Source organism: Rana temporaria, chromosome 1, assembly GCF_905171775.1.
Source record: "Rana temporaria chromosome 1, aRanTem1.1, whole genome shotgun sequence".
NCBI lineage: Eukaryota > Metazoa > Chordata > Amphibia > Anura > Ranidae > Rana > Rana temporaria.
The window spans coordinates 167,763,797-167,778,064 of record NC_053489.1 but is presented as its reverse complement, the minus strand read 5'-3'; the positions used below and the strand labels follow the sequence as shown (position 1 = coordinate 167,778,064).

Below are 14,268 nucleotides of genomic sequence, written 5' to 3'. Positions count from 1 at the left end.
ACGTCACCGCGTTGGACTCGATCGGTTTTTGAACTGATGGTGTGTAGGCACATCAGACCATCAATCTGCTTCATCGGTTAACCGATGAAAATGGTCCTTCGGACCGTTCTCATCGGATGGACCGACCGTGTGTACGCGGCCTTAGTGAATTGACCCCATAGTCCCAACACTGTGCGTTTAGTGCCTTCAGGGAAGTAGCCTAGGATGTAAAAATGACAAGCTACTATCAGGTATCATTTATAGTGAGCGATAGCCTATAGTAGAACTGTCTCAAGCAGTCTGTGCTGCCACTGTAAATCAGATTGCGCCTTTCCCTCTCCAAGGGAAGGATGAAAGAGTGAGTAAAGACAAGTGACAGAATTTGGTTGCCATAGGCTATGCAAACCGAGCCAATTCTGTCTTAGGCAATATTTTCCTAATGACAGACTCCAGCATACATCTTGCATCTGAAGCTGGAAGGAACATGACTAAAGCAGATCTGCACAGTGTGCATGTAGTGTGGGTGTATATTTATATGTATATGTACTCATAAAATATCCGGCTGCCACTTCTTTCCTATCTGTTTACTGTCTCTTATAGTGAGACATGTGCCAGCATCGGTTGTTTGCAAACTATTTCTTTAGTGTTGTCTACTCATGCTGTGTACTGCAACATTTTTTAATGAATTCCTTTTTTGAGGCCAGTCCTTTTTCAGGTCAGTTAAGCTGGCCATACATTAATAATTATTTTTTGGTTCAACCAGCAGGTTCAATGAAAAAAAAATCCAATTTATACATTTGAGGTTCACGAAATGAAGGGTGACCCCTGGAAGTCGCACATCTACGGTGATCTGCTGCGATGAATGGAGTGGCAACTTCAGCATGGACTCTGACCAGGCCACACACCCAACACATTTCACTCCGCCCCCTGGAGCTTAGTCATGGGCATTTACACATGTAGAAGAATACATATTGGCCTAAACCAGCAATTAGCGGACCCCCAGCTGTTGCAAAACTACAAGTCCCATCATGCCTCTGCCTCTGGGTGTCATGCTTGTGGCTGTCAGAGTCTTGCTATGCCTCATGGGAATTGTAGTTCTGCAACAGCTGGAGGTCCGCTAATTACATATCCCTGGCCTAAACTGAGGAAATGTACACATTTTATCAGTCCTGCTGAGCTATTGTGTTCTGATGGTAGGGAGCCTTCCCTGTCGAAAGAACGCATTGATCAGTGTTGCCAGCTATAGCCGGCGGCACTGAATGTTCAGGGAAAACCCAACAGGCTGAGTGTACTGTACATTGGTTGATCGGTAGATCAATTTCTGTACAACCAGTCTACCCATACATGGATCGAAATGTGTCCAGTCCTTACTGAACCAGTCAAATTTTGATCCATGTATGGCCACCTTTAGATACCCAACAATGAGAACACTTGGCATAATTTCCAAAGTTGGGTCACATAATAGATAAAAAACAAACATCAGAATATGCAGACAAACAACTAACTTGATCATTGGTGGGTAGCTTAAAGGACACTAGGATTGGGACTTTAAATGAGGCATATGAAAGCATACAGCATGGTGGGTAGCTAGACTTATTACAGTTAGATTTGACATCTACAGGATTCTTTTGATATCTGAATATTTCAAGATCTCAAAAGCTGACTCAAATAAGGCTCAATTTACAAAGTTCTGACATCGTCCCAAGGGCTCCTTCAAACTAATCCACGCGTTTCAGACCATCACATTGTTTGCTTTTTTCCTTTCAAACTTCATTTGAAATGTCACATCTTTACACTTCATTTATGTCTCCACAGAGCAGCATAGTTGATTTTGCTACAGTGTGGTGACATGTGGTACTATCCAGCGCATTGGAAAAAATATGCAGTATGTGCATTTTTCCACACCGCACCCTACATCACAACTTCAAAAAAACTTGCTATGTCTCTTACTGTATATACCACAGTGTGTGGCAATAATAAATGAACACTGAATTGGGTCATTTTCACCAAAGAAAAGTAGCAGTATACATTTTGGCCTAAATTTTGAAGAAAGATTATTTATTTGCAAAATTGTAAAGCAGATAAGGAAGAAAAACATTTTTGTTTGTGTTTGTGTTTTTGTTTGGTCTTTTTTTATCAAAAAATGAAAAACCCAGCAATGATTAACCTCTTCCAGACCAGCCACTGCAGTTTTACTGCAGTAGGTTAGCTCCCATGGGCGAAACAATGTTACCTTACATCGGTTGGCCTTTTGGCCACCGGAGCTAATGTGAGGGCCCGACGGGCACGATGACCGCTGGGCAAAGCGAGAGAGCCGGGATCTGTGTGTTTAAACACACAGATCCTGGTTCTGTCAGGGGAGAGGAGACTGATTTTGTGTCCATACAAAGTATGAACACTGATCTGTCATCTCTCCTAGTCAGTCCCATACCCCCCACAGTTAGAACACACACTAGGGAACACAGTTAACCCCTTGATCGCCCCCTAGTGTTAACCCCTTCACTGCCAGGGACATTTATACAGTAATCAGTGCATTTTTTATAGCACTGATCGCTGTATAATATACGCTTATTGTGATTGTTTTTACAAATATGTAGAAGAATACATATTGGCCTAAACTGAGGAAATATTTTTTTTTTTAAATTTCGGATGTTTATTATAGCAAAAAGTAAAAGATATTGGCCCGGATTCAGAGAGCAGTTACGACGGCGTATCTCTCTCTGAGTTGCGGGGTCGTATCTATGCGACTGATTCATAGAATCAGTTACGCATAGATTTCCCTAAGATCCGCCCGGCGTAAGTGTCTTTCACCGTCGTATCTTAGGCTGAATATTTACGCTGGCCGCTAGGTGGCGCTTCCGTAGATTTACGCAAGAAATATGCAAATTAGGGAGATACGCCGATTCAGAAATGTACGTCCGCCCGGCGCATTTTTTTACGCCGTTTACGTTAGGCTTTTTCCAGCGTAAAGTTACCCCTGCTATATGAGGGGTATCCTATGTTAAGTATGGACGTCGTTCCCGCGTCGAATTTTGAAAATTTTACGTTGTTTGCATAAGTCGTTCGCGAATAGGGCTGTACGTAAGTTACGTTCACGTCTAAAGCATTGATGATTTGTGGCGTAATTTCGAGCATGCGCACTGGGATTCTTTCACGAACGGCGCATGCGCCGTTCGTAAAAAACGTCAAATACGTGGGGTCACTATTAATTTAAATAAAACACGCCCACATCATCTACATTTGAATTCCGCGGGCTTACGCCGGAACCACATACGTTACGCCGCCTTAACTTAGGGCGCAAGTTCTTTCTGAATACGGAACTTGCGCCCTAATTTACGGCGGCGTAACGTATCTGAGATACGTTACGCCCGCCGAGAGATACACTATTGTATCTGAATCCGGGCCATTGTGTTTTATTCAAAGTGTACGCTCTTCTTTTTTTTATAGCGCAAAAAATAAAAACAACAGAGGTGATCAAATACCACCAGAAGAAAGCCCTATTTGTGGGGGAAAAAAGAACGTCAATTTTGTTTGGGTACAGCATTGCACGACCGCGCAATTGTCAGTAAAACTACGCAGTGCCGAATCGCAAAAAATGGCCCGGTCATTGAGCAGCCAAATCTTCCCGGGTTTAAAGTGGTTAAATACCACCAAATACCACCTATTTGTGTGAAAAACAAAATATACAAATGTCATATGGGTACAGCGTTGCATGACCACGCAATTGTCATTCAAAGTGCAACCGCGCTGAAAGCCAAAGAGGAGTAGTGCCCGGTATTGAAGTTAAACTGGGTATACAAGCACAGATTACCAAATAAACATAAGAAATGTTGATGTGAAATCTCTCTCTCTCTCTCTGTGTATTCTGACTTTTGGTACACTTTTGGTACATGTGGCTTTACTCTGGTAAGAATCCCAAAGATTTACTTCCTTGAATTCTGTGACACGTGCTCACTATGACCTGTGAGTAGGCACTGCTGTCTCACACATTTTATAGAGCCTGCCTTCTGACCTACAGAGGTGCTGAGAGGAGAAGGTTCAGGAGGCAGAGTCAATACAGGAATCACTGCTTACAGTCAGCAAGGCAGCATGGGATATGTATACATTTTAAGTAAACAGCAGAGGAAAAGCTGCTTGCAGGGAATTGTGTCTCAAAGTGATCTGAGGCCTCGTACACACGACCGAGGAACTCGACGGGCGAAACACATCGTTTTGCTCGTCGAGTTCCTTGTTAGGCTGTCGAGGATCTCGGCGAGCCAAATTCCTCCATTGCCGTAGCGGAAAAAGAAGACATGCTCTCTTTTTGGCTCGACGAGATCCTCGACAGTTTCCTCGTCGAAAAATGTACACGCGACCGGTTTCCTCGGCAAAAAAAAAAAAACAAAACAGCAGTTTCTTGCTGTTTTTTGCCGGTTTTTGTTGGTCATGTGTACGAGGCTTCAGTCAAGCTGTATGCAACTGAAATCAAGCAGTATTTACCCATCGACACACGTTCTTAGGGGGTTATAGTTGGGCTCAAGGGAACTAAGGGTATATAAACCCAAATATAAAAATTTAATATATTGCAGCTTAGCTGTTCTTAGATGTGGTGGCTGCATTAAAGCAGAGTTTCCGCCAATTTTTTTTTTAAAAGTCAGCAGCTACAAATAATGCAGCTGCTGACTTTTAAAATATGGACACTCACCTGTCCAGTACGCCCGCGATGTCGGCAGCCGAGGACGAGCAATCGCTCGTCCCTCGGCTGCACCTGCCGCCATCCTCGGTGAGGGAATTGGGAAGTGAAGCGTTGCGGAGCGCTATCACTGGTCTCCGCTCTTTCCTGGGAACAGTGTGTTTCCCAGAAGACAGTGGGGGGTGAGGGTAGGGGTGTGACTGCCGCAGTAGTGTATTCCCGGGAGTGGGTGCAAATACCTGTATCTGCACCCCCCTCCTCCCTGAAAGGTGCCAAATGTGACATCGGAGTAGGGGAGGGTTCCGAAAAAGCGAAAGTTCAATTTTTGGGTGGAACTCCACTTTAAGTTTCTTTTTTTTCTTGTATTTTCACCTAGTGATCCTGCCAGTATAATGCCGCGTACAGACGGTCGTTTTTTGTGATGAAAAAAAACAACGTTTTAAAAAACGTCATTTAAAATGATCGTGTGTGGGGAAAACGTTGTTTTATGTCTTCAAAAAAACGACGACAAAAAAAATTCGAACATGCTTAAATTTTTTGTGTCGTTTTTCAAAACGTTGCTTTTTGTTTCACAGAAATTGACCGTGTGTAGCAAAAAACGACGTTTAAAACGATGTTTTTAAACCCGCGCATGCCCAGAAGCTAGTTATGAAGCGAGCTTCAATGGAAAAAAGAGGTGAACGTAACCTCGCTTTGCTAGAGCATTGTGAAAAAACAACGATGGTGTGTAGGCAATGTCGTTTTTGAAAATGAAGTTTCAAAAACGTTGTTTTATTTCATGATTTAAAACGTCGTTTTTTTTTCATCACAAAAAACGACCGTCTGTACGCGGCATAACACTTCCTGTCCTAGGGTGACAATGTTCACTCCCCATACTGTATCTATGAAGGAGCAGTGTTGTCACCCTAGGGAGCAAATAAAAACTTTTTTGAGTTTACATACCCTTCATATTTTAAAACTAAAGTGTATGTAAAGCCAAAACATCGTTTTCAGATATTAGACATGTGAGATTCGTTTAGTTAAAAATTTATTTTTTAAATAAATTTCTACAAATTTGTTAGTTCGGAAATGGGCAAATTAACGAAAACCCATCTAACTTTTCAGAATATTCGAAAATTCATAAATCCGTAAAAAAAAATGGAATTCGAAAATTTGGAAATCTAAAATAACTAACTCATTAAAACTGTAACTATTGCTAACTATTAAATTATAGGTATTGGGATTTCCTTTCAAATTTGACTGTAACAAATATAAATCTATCCAAAGTTGCGAATTATCCGAAATAACGCATGCCGCATCTAATCAAATGGAATGGAAACAAATTAATAATAAATATTAATAATAATAAAAAAAAGTTATTATTGTTATTTATTATTATTATTAATTTGTTCCGTTCTATTTGTTTAGATGCGGCATTCCGATAATGTGTAACTTTGGATAAATCCGTATTCGTTATGTTCACTAACAGCCAAATTTAAAAGGAAATTCCAATACCTATAATTTAATAGTCGCAGGCATACCCCACTTTAAAGTACACAATGGGGTTTATTTACTATCGCCGGAGAGTGCAAAATCAGGCTCACTTCTGCATAGAAACCAATGAGCTTCCAGGTTTTATTACCAAGCTTAATTGAACAAGCTGGGGTTAGAAGCTCATTGGTTTCTATGCAGAAGTGAGACTGATTTTGTACTCTCCAGCGATAGTAAATAAACCCCATTGTGTACTTAAAAGTTGGGTATGCTTAGTTATTATTAGATAGTTATTATTTCTGATTTTCAAATTTTTGGGGTTTTGAAATTTCCAAGTTTTTTTTTTAATTTATGAATTTACAATTTTTTTCGAATTTACGATTTTTTTCAATTTACGAATTTATGAGTTTTCACATTTACAAATTTATGAATTATATTCATAAAGAATGAGCCAGAAAACGAAAAAAAAAAAAAAAACGAAAACTAACACATTTTTCGGCAGTGCACATGTCTATCAGATACAGACAAGCAGGGTTAGAATTTCATCACTTTTGTGTTAACCATATCACAGCACCCCTCCCTCATCCTACTCGATTTTTAATGGTGGCAATTCTAATATTGTAATTTATACCCACTACACTATCGTAGCTACTGTGCATACGAATGTGCAAGATTCATCCTTCTCAACTCAGAGGATGAGGGTCCAGATTGGCATACTCGCCTTGGGAGGACCATGTTCCAGCACTGTATTTCAGTACACGCTTCCTTCCAATGTAGTAAAGACATTTTCTTTTCTTTTTTATTATAATTGCATAACTGGACTATAATTTTTTTCTATATTTGGTAGATTTCTATATTATATATTTAATTATATTTGAATCGTTGAAGAGCTGTGAAGTAAGACTAGATCCCTTGGTAAGTATAATGTCACAAAAAATGCTGACCATGCTAGCAGTAGGGAACATTAAAGAGGATGTAAACCCCAAAAAAAATAATTTTGTTGATGTCACAATGTAGAGAATAATATTTCCTATCATCTGTGCCCAGTCTTGTCACACAGAGTTAATCCAGCTCTGAGCAATCCTCTTTTATTGTTTAGTGAAAATTAACAGACTTCCAGATAAAAACCTGTCTAAATAAAAAGTCCTTTCCGTCCCCTTGCTTCGAGTGACACACATTACCTCTCACAATGAACTGTGGATCACCCCCCATATTATGATGAACATCCAGGAATGTGCATGTGTCCAAGCTAGTGCGTGAGATATGTAAAAACCCTGTCAGGCCTCGTACACACGACCGAGTTTCTCGGCAAAAACCAGCAAGAAACTTGCTGGGAGATATTTTTTTGCCGAGGAAACCAGTCGTGTGTACATTTTCGTCGAGGAAACTGTCGAGAAACTCGACGAGCCAAAAAGAGAGCAAGTTCTCTATTTCCTCGACGGGAATGGAGAAACTTGCCTTGTCGAGTTCCTCGACAGCCTGACAAGGAACTCGACGAGGAAAACGATGTGTTTTGCCCGTCGAGTTCCTCGGTCGTGTGTACGAGGCTTCACTCGAAGCAAGGGGACGGAAAGGACTTTTTATTTAGACAGATTTTTATCTATAAGTCTGTTAATTTTCACTAAACAATAAAAGAGGATTGCTCAGAGCTGGATTAACTCTGTGTGGCAAGACTGGGCACAGATGATAGGAAATCTTATTCTCTACATTGTGACATAAAAAAAAATAATAATAATTTTTGGGTTTACATCCACTTTAACAAAAGAAGAATTGTTTTCATTTTACTGTCTGCTGCAACTTTCTGTACATGTTCTGTAAGTTCCTGATAACGACTGTAGCCACTCTCATTCGAGGGTAAGTATAATATACAGCCAAAAGTTTGGGGACTACTGAACATCACACATATATGAGCTTATTGGTCATTCCAATTTAATACACTTGGCATTATTATAGAGTTGGTCTCCCTTTGCATCTATGACCTTCATTCCTCTAGGAAGGCTTTTCACAAGATTTTGAAGTATGTCTGGGAATGTGTGTCCAATTAGCCTAAAGAGCATTTGCAAGGTCAGGTACAGAGGATCTGGCTTCCAATCTGAATTCCAATTCATTCCATCTTTGTGCAGGGCTTTTGTGTTTTTGTGCACTAAATTCTTCAACCCTGGTCTTTATGGACCTGGCTTTGTGAGCCTGAACTTAATAATTAGGAGGGATGTCGGTATATAGCGTACTACATGGAGCAACAATGATGAGTACCAAAAATGGAACCTAAACCATTTATTTGTACAGAGACTCTACAATTTATGTTTAGACATGATAGTGTGCAGAAGGAAAGAATAACCAGGTTTCAGATTACTGTACCAAGATCATTAAACATGTAATTCTGACTGCTATGGGGAACTACACTTATCCGATCCTTCTTTGCCTAGATGGATTAGTTCATGAGTATCTGTGTAATAGCTACACAATCTTAATTACCTCCATCACTTCTTTGCGGATGTTGACAATTCTGAACCAATGCATAAGCTGAGGAAATCCTTCTAGTTCGGCATTTCTCTCCTGAAGAGCCACTTTCTTCTTACAGGACAGTTGACGGCTGAAGTACTTCACTAATTTGCTCTGAAATAAAGCAAAGGTAAGTTAGAGACTGCTATTATCTACACGAAAGTTACCCATACAATAGTACCTTTCAAAAAAGATCAGAAAAATATTGTTTTTTCTTTGCAATGCTTTACCAATTTTTTCTCCCATATATAAAGTTCAAAATATAAAATTGTGATATCAAAGTATAGTAAAAAAAAGAACAGGTTGAAAAGTAAAAAACTTTAAGTTGCAGTTGCAAATGCTCCTTTGCATGTAATTTACAATAGCAGTGGTGCAGAAATTTGAACCTTATACAATCATTTGTAAGTCTCCCGCACTATTTAAGGATAATATAGTATTATGTATGTATGAGAGTAGGGGTAGACGTGAAAGAATTATAAATCCACGGAGGCACCTTCCCTGCAGAATATGAAAAAATTAAAAATTACAAAGTGGGGTGGGACTTTAAATATATTATATATATATACAGCATATATATATATATATATATATATATATATATATATATATATATATATATATATATATATATATATATATATATATATATATATATATATATATATATACACACAGCATATAAAGAGCTTTTTATATGCAGTATATATAATATGTATACTCACCACTATTTTAGAATGATGTTAGCATTGTACTTTTAAGCCCTTGTACACACGATCGGATATCTGATGGAATCTAATCCAATGGATTTTTTCGTCGGATATCTGATGAAGCTGACTTTCATCAGTCTTGCCTACACACCATCAGTCAAAAATCTGACCGTGCCAAAACGCGGTGACGTAAAACACTACGACGTGCTGAGAAAAATTAAGTTCAATGCTTTTGAGCATGTGTCGACTTGATTCTGCATCGACTTGATGGACTTCCATACAGACAATCGTTTTTTTCTATCGTTTTTTTATCCATAGGAAAAATTTGAAACATGTTCGATTTTTTTTTTCACAGATGGAAAGCGAACTGATGGGGCCCACACACGATCGGTTTGTCCGGTGAAAACAGTCCATCGATCTGTTTTCATCGGACAAACCGATTGTTTGCACAGGGCTTTAAGCTTTATTTAATATTTTTTCTATGTATTGTTTTCCTTGTGCACTATTCTAAAGGTCCTGACGAATCGGTGCTACCCACGAAACGTATAGGACACACCCTTGATACATCTTACCAGGATCTGCACATCCTGCACCAAAGAAACAGTAAAACTGCAACCTTTTTCAAACTGTGATTTGTTTTAAAAAAAATATCCATCTACGGCCGGTGAATAATGTTTTTTCTATGTTGTTTTAAAAACTATGGTAACGTTTATTCATTCTCTCTAACCCCACCAAGGCACATTTAAAGTCCCACCCCACTTTGTATTTTTTGAATTTCATATAGTATTATGTCGTTTTATTACCATAAATCACTGAATGCCAGAAAACTGACCTCACTTTGATGGATGTGTTTCTATGCCTAGCTTGGTTAGTTTGTAATGGGAAAGCAGACGGACTGGTAGGGTCTTCAGGTATTTCACAAAAAGGAAAAAATACAAAAAGAACAGAATACTTGTAACACAGGTAAAAGGTGCACCTTTTTCCCTCCTCTCAGAGTGCCCGGCTGTGGCTTCACAGGGCACGCACTGTGCATGCGCGAGTCGCGCTGCATGCTGTGAATAGCCGGGCAATCTTCTGGGACCTGTGACGTGTCCCATAAGATTGCAGGGAAGGCGATGTGAACTTCCTTCCAGCGCCGCGGAGCACCGGGAGGAAGTGGGAGCTGGATGACTCTAAAAAGAGGGTATCCGCCCCCCCCCCCCCAAAAAAAAATGACATGCCAAATGTGGAATGTCAGAGGGTCACCTACACTTAAAGAGGAAGTTCCATTTTTGGGTGGAACTCCACTTTAAGTAAAGAGGACTTATTTAAAGCAATTTTAACCATCCCCTACGCTATCTGTCATGAAAGAAAAAAAGCTTTGGCTTTAGGTTTACTCTAAGGCCTGGTACACACGATAGGATTGATCCGCGGATACGGTCCGCCGGACCGTATCCGCGGATAAATCCTCTGAGGATTTTGATCCGATGGAGTGTACTCCAAATCGAAAATCCGCGCCGAATTTACACAGCGGTGACGTGTCGCGCCGTCGCCGCGATGATGACGCGGCGACGTGCGCGACGCTGTCATATAAGCAATTCCACGCATGCGTCGAATCATTACGAAGCATGCGAGGGACGGGTTCGGACGGATCGATCCGGTGAGTCTGTACAGACCACCGGATCGATCCGCTGGAGCCGATTCCAGCGGATAGATTTGTAAGCATGTCTACAAATTTTTATCTGCTGGAAATCGGAAATATCCGCGGATAAATATCCGCTGGAACGTACACACCAGGGGATCTATCCGCTGAAACCGATCCGCTGAGATTTTTCAACGGATGGATCCTCTCGTGTGTACGGGGCCTTAGTGACACTGAGCTAAAACGTTGAACAGATTTTTACTAAGATTATCTATGATCATCTGTATAATTGGTGGTCTAACCTTAAGACTTTCGGTTTGTATGCAATCAGGCAGTCCCCTGCACTACATGGTTTTGGTAAATCTGACAAAAATCTGCAGAAAATCCAATAGTGTGTATGGGGTCTAAGTCTTACGCTGTTTTAATCAATACATTTAACTGTTTTTTTGTTTTTATTTACATATTACATTTAGAGAGTGCCCATCAGGTCTTCTTTTGCTCGGGAAAATTGTGTAAGTACAGATGTGTGCCCCCCCTCAATAATAATACAAGTCCAAGTAAAATACAAGTCCAAAGGAGAAAGGAGATTTGCGGTCCAAGGCCCTAGACTATGGAACGCTCTACCAACCAGCATTCGGTTGGAGGAGAATCACTTGGCCTTTAGGAGAAAGATCAAAACCCATCTCTTTTGAGTTCAAAGGAGAAACGGACAAACGAGGCGATTCAGTTCGCATGTGCAGCGTTATATACGTTTTTCATTCACACATAATAAATTAATGATATGGTTTTAAATACAGGCCTATACATGTTTGTTTTTGAGAGATGCTAATAAGATGAATCACCTTTAGTAGTGAGATCTCTGCACACCTACCACAGCCACGATTATAGCTTATGTATTACATGTGTGCTAACATGGAATGTTTATGTTGGCCATAGCAACAGCTTTACTTTTCAATGAACAAGAATAAATATTATCGCATTCCAATCATTAGCCCTTTGATGAGAGGCCTCGCTCTCCCAGTAGTTTGCATTCTATCAGGGAGATTTATATCGCCTATCTGCCATAGAAGATTTATTATTTGATAGCGTGGGTCGCAGTACCGCAAAATCTCACCTCCAGAGAAGGAGAGAAACTCAAATGACCACTAAGGCTACATAAGTCTCTCTTCCTGTTCTGGGAGCTGTTCATCCTCCCAGGTGCTGAAAGGACAGAGGCAGCCCACACCTTTGTTAGAAAACAATCCAGACTTTCTACCAGGGGTGTCCAAACTTTTTTCAAAAAAGGCCAGATTTGATGAAGTCCGAGCATTTTGCCTGACATTCTTTAAATCATTAAAATTAGTTTAAAAGTGTGTTCCTCCAAGCACTAATACACAGCCCAACAAGAATTCTCTTGCCTTTGTGGCTGTGTGTGGTGAAGAGAAGAGCTTGGGCGTGTTATTTGGATATACCGTATTTATCAGCTTATAACACGCACCTTCACTTTAAAAAAGGACGTTTCAGGAAAAAAATCTTAAATTTAAAATAAAGAACTGTGAAGCAAAATAAGGGTCAGTGCCTATCAATGCAGCCTCACAGTTGCCATGAATGCAGCACCCACCCCATTGTCCTGAATGCAGCACCCACCCCATTGTCCTGAATGCAGCACCCACCCTATTGTCATGAATGCAGCACCCACCCCATTGCCATGAATGCAGCACCCACCGTATTGCCATGAATGCAGCACCCACCGTATTGCCATGAATGCAGCACCCATTGTATTGCCATGAATGCAGCACCCACCGTATTGCCATAAATGCAACACCCTCCGTATTGCCATGAATGCAGCACCCCCCGTATTGCCATGAATGCAGCACCCTCCGTATTGCCATGAATGCAGCACCCTCCGTATTGCCATGAATGCAGCACCCTCCGTATTGCCATGAATGCAGCACCCTCCATATTGCCATGAATGCAGCACCCTCCGTAGTGCCATAAATGCAGCACTCACTGTATTGCCATGAATGCAGCACCCACCGTATTGCCATGAATGCAGCACCCTCTACATTGCCATAAATGCAGCACCCGCTAAATTGCCATGAATGCAACACCCATTGTAATGCCATGAATGCAGCACCAATTGTATTGCCATGAAAGCAGACTCACCATTATCGTCAGTGCAGCCTGCAGAGGGGGCAGGACGAGCGGCAACAGACAAACAGGAGAAACTCGACAGGCCTCTTTAATTGAAAGTCCCGCCTCCTGTGATGGACAGAACAGTTGTCCAATGGCAGCGCAGGAGATGGGCCTTCCTTTTACACAGGACGCTTTGTAAACAGGAAATACTCTCCTGTATGCATGGCCTTCTTCCCATCCATTCCAAAGCAGCCAGTATACTATCTTTTGTGGCCCCCGGTTCTCGGAGATTTGTTGGGGACCACAAAAGATATATATGTCAAGATCACCAGGCGGGCCGTCCAAAACCGGAATGTGGGCCGCGATTGGCCCGCGGGCCAGACTTTGGACATGCCTGTTCTAGACACATTCAACCTTTCCCTCAATAGTTAACACATGTACATGTTAACATGTTAACTCAATAGTTAAAAAATGTAATGGTGGGGTTTATTCCTATAATTAAAGCGGAGGTCTGTCCACCCCACGAAAAATTTAAAGTCTGCAGCTACAAATACTGTAGCCCGCAATGTCGGGGTTCAGCCGCCGCCATTGCCGGTAAGGGAATGTGGCACTGGAGGGGGGAGGAGACGATTAAGCAGGAGTTCCACTTTTGGTGGAAAATCTCTCTAAAAAGTACACAGACGTGAAACAAAATAAACCCACTTCTTTTTAGCAGCATGGGGATGGATTTAGGGGTGTCATACTCAATTTCGAGACAAAATTTACATGTGCTCTAATCCCAATAGCTTGTACATGCATATAAACTATCAGGTAAGGGGTGTGACCACATATTAACACATATTGGGGCGTGGCTACACGGCGACTGTATGTTGAAGCTTGGACTGTGTTCTGATGTCTAACGACAGTGGTGAGATCGCAACACAGAGCCGCTCGGCATGTCTTGTACTATGTTACAAAAAGGCTGGTTATAACTCTATTTGATGTACATGCAATATATATTTTAAATACTGTATTTATTGGCGTATTTCACTCACTTTTTTACCCTGAAAATAGAGGGTAAACTGTGCCTGCTTGTTATACGAAGGGGGGTGTGGCAGTTTTTTTTCCTGATACTGCCCTCTTAAAGTTAGGGTGCGTGTTATACGCCGATAAATACGGTACATCAATATCTCAAATGATTTTAAACTATTGGAGGCTCAATT

General features: G+C 40.9%; 1 protein-coding gene across 2 annotated transcripts in view; it reads right to left on the bottom strand.

Moving 5' to 3' along the window:
- The window catches only part of KSR2 (kinase suppressor of ras 2), a 607,737-nt gene that overhangs the window by 503,965 nt on the left and 89,504 nt on the right, over nt 1-14,268 (bottom strand). For both annotated transcript variants that reach the window (XM_040345855.1, XM_040345864.1), the window contains exon 2: nt 8,597-8,737. In XM_040345855.1, the coding sequence (XP_040201789.1) occupies nt 8,597-8,737 (141 nt within the window). The remainder of the gene's footprint in view (nt 1-8,596; nt 8,738-14,268) is intronic.